The 8,351-nt window shown below is 33.8% G+C and overlaps 1 protein-coding gene across 1 annotated transcript; it reads left to right on the forward strand.

Moving 5' to 3' along the window:
- The first annotated feature begins 1,035 nt into the window (after nt 1-1,035).
- On the forward strand, nt 1,036-2,266 carry LOC121726479. The gene has a single exon (XM_042113870.1). The coding sequence runs from the start codon at nt 1,036-1,038 to the stop codon at nt 2,131-2,133; it is 1,098 nt and encodes a 365-aa protein (XP_041969804.1). The 3' UTR covers nt 2,134-2,266.
- Nucleotides 2,267-8,351: the final 6,085 nt, after the last annotated feature.

An 8,351-nucleotide genomic window follows, 5' to 3' on the forward strand; every position in this document is an offset into this window, starting at 1 on the left:
TGCTAAATCTGTAATAAAGTCAATTTATATTATATTATAAGATCTGGAATCCATTCGTCGGTAATGGGGATTGTCCATTTTTTTTTAATTTTGCTCATTACAAAAACATTTCGAGGAATAAGGTCAGGGATCGTTTTTCTGTACATAAACGAAAAAAATACCCATTAGTTACTTATATTTTTGAACAAATACGTTTAACCTTTGTTTCACCTTCAATGGCGTTAAATTAGCAATAAATTCGACCAACGTTACGTTTCCAACTTTTGGTGAGCTTCTCGTATCAGCTTTCACATAATGAGAACTTGCATTTGACGAACCAGCCATTATAAATAAGGTTGAAAGGAAATTTAAAACATATGCAGAGGTCGATTGGCGGCTGATGATGACGTCAGAGCGAAACTTTAAACATTTATTGAGAAAAAACTAGCCAATGAATTTCAAAATTATTTAATTTATATTCTTAAAATACTATATTTTAACGAAAAAAAATATAAAAAGTACATGTGATTTTTTTTGAATGCTCATTTCTTAAGTCTGCTGGTTCCAAGTAGTTCAGAAAGTTCATAATTCATAATTTTACGTGGAGCAAAAATTCTTTCAACCATCTTTTTCGCCATTCATTATTTTTATTTTTATTGAACCAACAGCTAAGCCTATGAGAAGACCAATTTTTTGGTGCTTTGATAGAACTGGAGCCATTAAGAAGACGTCTGACCAAAATGACAACTGATTTAGTCACTAAATTAGGACAATGGAATAAGAAGCGAACTATAGTCTCCTATGTAGGATCCTAGCTTCCTTTTCGGACTTCTAAATAGGACAAGTGGAATAAGCGCTTAAGAAGCGAATTACAGTGCGTCAAGAATGTCTAGGAGGCGAAACTTTTTTTTTAGCAATAGCAACACCCTTTTGACATTTGTCCCTTTGGACTTGCTCTTTTTGGCGGGAAGAGGAAGGCGCCTTTTTTGAACAAAAATTTGTTAAAATTTTTATTTGCTAGTTTTCTTACATAAAATAAAACGAAAAACTAACAAAATGCAAGGTGAAAGCGATGGAGATGATGCAAGTAGTTACAAATCGTCTTCATCAAAGAAAAGAAAAATTTTCGACAGCCCAGGCGATAAGTATAAACCATTTCAAAAGCCTTCTTACACAAGAAAATATCCCGATACTACCTCCAATGGAGAATTCATAGTCTTCGTAGAGCATTGCAATAAAGACACCAAAATAGGGAATATGAACCCCCTAAATTTATCAAAAATTTTCAAAAATGCTAAAGGGGTCCATGAAAGATCTAGAATAAGCGCCCGCAAAATAAAAATAATATTCAAACAAGCGGCACTAGCAAATGATTTCCTCAATGCCCAATTTATACAAGAGAATAACTTAAGAGCATATATCCCAGCTGCCTCTGTGGAAAGGGTTGGGGTAGTCAGGTACATTCCTAAAGAAATTAGCAATAGGGAGTTATTTGAAAAAATAAGTAGTGATCTTGATATTATTGGTGTACGTAGGTTTATGAAAAAAGAAAATAATACATTTGTGCCGTTAAATACTATTACTGTTACTTTTTCTGGCACTGTATTACCACAATGCATTTTCTTAGATGGATGGAGATATAAGGTTCATAATTATATACCTCCAGTTTTACAATGTTTTAAATGCTTACTTTTCAATCACTCTGCAAAATATTGTTTTAATGAACAAGCATGTTCTAAATGTGCAGAGAATCATTCTTATAAAGAATGCACATCAGAAGTTTTAAAATGTAAAAACTGTGGAGGTAATCACCTAGCTATTTCTAAGGAGTGCCCAATTAAGGCTTCTAAAATTAAGAAAAACATATCTTTGAGAGTTAATAATTCTACTTATGCAGACATAACAAATAATTTAACATCTTTCCCACCTCTTACAAAAGCTAATCCTCAAAATGTTAAAATTGTTCCAGAAAAGATATCAGCCCAGGACATTATTAATAATCAAAAAATTTTAGAAGCCATAATAAGCACTATTGTAAGTATAGGAAATTCTAATGAGATTAAGACTACAACACATATTAAAGAAACATTCATTAAAAACTTTAATAAGTCATGGATAGTATTAATATTGTACAGCATAACATCCAGAGTTTAAATAATAAAAAACCTTTACTTCAATCACTCTTAATAGATAAAGAAATAGATATAGCTTTATTAAATGAAACATGGCTTAAAACTTCAAGTCCTCGGGTTCATTTCCCTGGGTATAATTTCATTTATAAAAATGCTACAAATGAACACGGAGGAGTGGCAATAATTATTAGGAATTCTATAAAGTATGTGCAGCATCCGACTCCAAATTATCAAGATATACAGACTATTGCCATAACCATAGAAACAGGTATAGGTTCCATTACAATCCTTTGCATTTACAGTCCACCTAGAAACAAAATTAATAAAACTAAATTAAAAAGAATAATTAATAATCTTCCTAAACCTATTATCATATCGGGTGATTGTAACGCCCATCACATAGCTTTTGGTTGTACAATAAATAATACAAGAGGACGAGACTTGTATGAAGTTATAGATGAATATAATTTATGTATTTTAAATACAGGTTGTGCTACTACAGTAGGCAGACCAAACAATAACACTTCTGCAATTGATGTTACACTAGTGAGTCCAGAGTTGGCTCCCTATTGTGAATGGCATGTCGGTGACGATCCGTTGGGAAGTTATCACTTTCCAACTTTTACAAAACTTAATACTTCTCCTATGCAATATGACATAAATAAAAATGTAAATAAGTATTTATTCAAAAAAGCTAACTGGGATAAGTTCTTTAATATGTCAAAAGATCTATTTCAAGATTTTGAATATAATTTACAAAATCCTTTAGAAAGTTATAATCATTTCTGTGATCTACTAAACACTTTAAGAGATGAATGTGTTCCAAAAATTATAATAACTAATTCATCTAAAAAATTTAAAAAGAAGGTACCTGCTCCGTGGTGGAATGATATTTGTGATAGGGCTGTAAAGGATTGTAGAAAAGCTTTGGAAAAATACAGAAGTAATTTAAGTATGGAAAATTATATAAATTATAAGAGATTAGATGCACTCAAAAAAAGGATTATAAAAGAGGAAAAGAGAAAAAGTTGGCAAAATTTATGCTCTACATTTAATAGATACACCCCAGTCACGAATATTTGGAATTTTATCAAAAAATATAAGCGTGTAGATTCTAGCATACATAGTAAATGTGATAGTTTTGTACCAGAATTTTTAGACAAATTTACAAATGATGAAGAATGTGAAAGTTCATTAGAAGATATATTTAAAAGTAATAATGATAGTGAATATTTCAACTTCTTTATGAAAGATTTTAGCTGGGATGAATTTTATAGTTCCTTAATGTCAAGAAGAGATTCTACTCCTGGACTGGATAATTTTCCATATTTAATGATTAAAAACTTACACAAAAATGCACAAGCAGTTCTTCTTAATATCTACAATCACCTATGGTCCAAACAAGTTATTCCCGACGAGTGGAAAACTCAGTGTGTTTTGCCCATTCTGAAAAAAGATAAGTCAATCCATGATCATAATTCTTACCGTCCAATATCACTCACTTCATGCATTGGAAAAGTTTTTGAAAATATGATAAAAGTTAGGTTAGACTATTTTACAGAAACTAATTCAATATTACCAGATTTGCAGTTAGGTTTCCGTAAAGGAAAAAGTACAGTTGATGGCTTTGTTTCATTTATAAATGATATTAAGAATTCTATAATGGCTCATTCAAATGCAATTTGTGTATTTTTAGATGTGCAAGGTGCATATGATAATGTTAATTTGTCTGTACTTATTAAGGTTTTAAGTGAATTGGGGATTCCTGGTAGGTTTTTAAATTGGATATATAGATTCTTAAATCACCGTCTTGTCTATGTGAAATTTAATGATATACTACATGGTCCAAAATTTGCACATAAAGGCTTAATGCAAGGAGCGATATTGTCTCCAATCCTGTATAATTTATATACATCACAAATTTGTAAATATGTAAAAGTATTAGGTGTTAATGTTCTGCAATATGCTGATGATATAGTTATCTATTGTATTAATCGTCTACTACGCTCGGCCAATTGTAATATTAATTTAGCTCTTAAGCAACTGTTAAATTATTATAAATACAAACTAAAACTAAATATTAATTCTTCAAAAAGCTCAGTTATGACTTTTGGGTCAGGGTGTATCCTTAGGGGCACTATGGAAAAAAGAGAAAAATTTTCGATTTTTTTTGTGGTATAATAAACACTATATTTTTTTAGTTTAAATGTGTAGCGACAGTCATTACTGACATTTTATATTATTATATTTTTTTATTTTAGAGGCACCGTTTAAAAGTTGTAGTCAAAAATATTTAGGAAATTTTTCGACAAAAAATCTCGTAATAACCCTGTATTTTTTTTCGCGCATCGTGTCGAACTCACCATAGGGATAAGTTTTACCCATGCGGAAAATTTCCGTAGGTCGCACCGTTTTCGAGAAAAGCCAGGTTGAAGTGTCATAATACTTAGACGAATTTTTAAAAAAAAAATCGGTGTCCAGGTAACACCCAATTATTATTGGCGCATTCAATTGCCACCCTTAAAGCCGTCATTTTTTGTCATTTTTTCCTGCGAGCCTCGGTTTCCGAAATAATCGTACTTCACAGTGCTAGTGTAGCCAAAGGGGCGCAGGACTTAGAAAATTTTCGGTGAAAAAAAAATGACTCCAATTAACACCATCATTTTACTGGCGCAGCGTGTCGAGCTCACCACAGGGACCAATTTTACTCATGAGGCGATTTCACGTAGGTCACACCGTTTTCGAGAAAAGCCAGGTTTAAGTGTCATCATACTTAGACGAATTTTTCAAAAAAAAATCGGTGTCCAGGTAACACCCAATTATTATTGGCGCATTCGATTGCCACCCTTAAAGCCGTCATTTTTTGTCATGTAACATTTTTTCCTGCGAGCCTCGGTTTCCGAAATAATCGTACTTCACAGTGCTAGTGTAGCCAAAGGGGCGCAGGACTTAGAAAATTTTCGGTGAAAAAAAAAGACTCCAATTAACACCATCATTTTTCTGGCGCAGCGTGTCGAGCTCACCACAGGGACCAATTTTACCCATGAGGTGATTTCACGTAGGTCGCACCGTTTTCGAGAAAAGCCAGGTTTAAGTGTCATCATACTTAGACGAATTTTTCAAAAAAAAATCGGTGTCCAGGTAACACCCAATTATTATTGGCGCATTCGATTGCCACCCTTAAAGCCCTATAAGTTATTGCATTTTTTATATACTCCGTCAAGAAAGTGAAGAAATTAAAAAGTGGCAACATCGTAGTGTCTTCCCTTTTTAGGGTTCAGTAGCCGAATGGCAAAAAACGGAACGCTCATAGACTCGTCATGTCTGTCTGTCTGTCCGTCCGTATGTCACAGCCACTTTTCTCCGAAACTATAAGAGCTATTGAAACTTGGTAAGTAGATGTAGTCTGTGAACCGCTTTAAGACTTTGATACAAAAATTGAAAAATTATGAAAAATTTTAGGGGTCCCCATAGATACAACTGAAACAAAAAAAAAAACATCTAACCTATGCGTATGGCCTTTCTATGAATAGGTCTTTAAAAATCATATTGAGGTTTCAAAAATAATTTTTTTCTAACCTGAATAGTTAGCGAGAGAAACTCTTCCAAAGTAGTAAAATGTGCCCCCCCCCCCCCCCCTCTAACTTCTAAAGTAAAGGTATGATAGGTATAAAAAAAATATATGATATACATTACTACAAAAACTACCAACGAAAATTGGTTCGAACGAGATCTAGCTAGTAGTTTTTTTTTTACGTATGCGAAACCTTAATTTAACTTTCATTAAATCAACTGAAATATAAAAATAAATCAAAAACCTCTTAATTTTTATATAAATATACCTTATTGCTGCTGTGGAACCCTTCATGGGCGAGTCCAACTCGCACTTGGCCGGTTTTTATTAGATTGATTTGAAAGGGATGATGCCATTTTTTAATTTCTTCACTTTCTTGACAGAGACAGACTATGACATATACAAAGATTATAATACTTTACATAGATTAGATTGTTTCTTGTAATGTCGTAAATTAAACACACACTACAACTACATCATAATTATTTCAAATTTTCTTATCTACATAATATATTAATTATATAAATCATATTTACAACGTGTTTTTTAAACTGTATAAAATATAAAGTATCAAAATCTTTTATTGTGACTGGATACAGTGTGGCCATAAAAGGCCACACCGGAAACAAGTGGCGACTCTATTAATGTCGTGACTTTTTTGACATTAGTCTCCTATGTAGGATCCTAGCTAGGACTTCTAAATAGGACAAGTGGAATAAGCGCTTAACCCTCGGTTGGTCGCGTGGGGTCTTTAAAAGCCCGGAGTTTGTGAAAACGAGAAAAAACTATATTTAAAATAATCGCAGCAACTCCGCTCTTTAGGTAGCTTCCTAAAAGGAATTATATTTCGATATAATTGCCACTCATCTGAGGTCGCGTGCATGTATTGTGTGTTACAGATGTGTTTATTCACGCTGGGGTTTTTAAAGACCCCAGGTGACCAACCGCGTAACTAAATTTACACGTGGGAGAGCCATGCTTCGGCACGAATGGGCCGGCTCGACCGGAGAAATACCACGTTCTCACAGAAAACCGGCGTGAAACAGCGCTTGCGCTGTGTTTCGCCGAGTGAGTGAGTTTACTGGAGGCACAATCCCCTACCCTATTCCGTTTCCTACCCTCTCCTATTCCCTTCCCTTCCCATCCCTACCCTCCCCTATTACCCTATTCCCTCTTAAAAGGACGGCAACGCACCTGCAGCTCTTCTGATGCTGCGAGTGTCCATGGGCGACGGAAGTTGCTTTCCATCAGGTGACCCGTTTGCTCCCTTGTTTTATTTAAAAAAAAAATAATTTGATATTTTCATACAGTTTTCACACCGAAATGGATTTCTTTTGTGATTTTCCTTGTATTATAATAAAAAATCTATAAAAATGTACGTGTGTTGGTTTTAATATTAAAATATTTATCACTTTTATGTCTGAAAGTGTAGAATGTCAGATTGGTATAGAAATGGTATAATCTGTACAATGTATTTTTAACGATTATTACATGATATCAGTTAACTAACTATCTACGTCTTTTCGAAAATAAAAGGGCAAACGAGCAAACGGGTCACCTAATAGAAAGCAATTACTATCAGGTGACCCGTTTGCTCGTCACTATGGACAATCGCAACATTAGTAGAGCTATGGGTGCGTTTAAGAGGGAATACGCTTTCTTCCGAAAAACGTACGGTGACATCTCTTTTTAGGGTTCCGTAGTCAATAAGGAACTCTTATAGTTTCGGTCTGTCCGTCCGCCCGTCTGGCAGTCCGTCTGTCTGTCCGCGGACCGCGGTTTTGCTCAGAGACTATAGGACCTACAAAGCTGTAATTCGGCATGATGCCGACAATATGGTGTATAAGATCTTTTAAAAAATGTTTAAGGTAAGTGCCTCCCCTACACATATTTTAGCGGGGATGAAGTTTTTTTTCGCGTCCACCCCACCGTGTGAGGTGTCGTTGGATAGGTTTTTAAAAATATTATGAGTATGACATATCATTTTTCGATTTAGAGATGTGAAATATGAAGTTTTAAAGTAAAAAAAAAAAACTTTAGAGTCCTGCAGTATCCCCCCTTCTACCAGCTAAACGGTTGCTTCTGGAAAAATATTCACGGGAGTAGGAAATATTCTGAATTTAAAAGAAAAACTATCACGGCTAAGAATACTTCATAAGTTATTGAGTAAAAGTCGATCAACTAAAAAAAATGTAACTATTCGGAGAAGTATTAAAGGTGAAAGGAACTTATAATTTAAATTCCTTTAAAAACGTAACTGAGATGATGTTGTTAGTAATGTATAACACGTTTTAAATAATTATGTACATTCATTGACCATTCAAAAAATATCAAAAACTAGCGGTACTACGGAACCTTATATTGCGCGTGGCCCGACACGCACTTGGCCGGTTTTGACTTTATTTTCTCTAAATTGTATATTCTTATACGTGTTACCATCGTTTTTACGAGGAAAACACAAAAACAAAGGAATAACTACATAGTTGATACAAAGCGCTGTCTCAAAATCTCAGATTTTTTCAAATTTTGAATAAAATGAGTTACATATTTACAATCTACTATTAATGGTCTACTTTGCTGCATATAAATTATTTTAATCGACTATGGGTTTTTTTTGGGCGAATGCCTTTGCTTTTGAAAATCAACAATTCTTTCGAATTTGTGAT

Source organism: Aricia agestis, chromosome 4, assembly GCF_905147365.1.
Source record: "Aricia agestis chromosome 4, ilAriAges1.1, whole genome shotgun sequence".
Taxonomy (NCBI): Eukaryota; Metazoa; Arthropoda; class Insecta; order Lepidoptera; family Lycaenidae; genus Aricia; species Aricia agestis.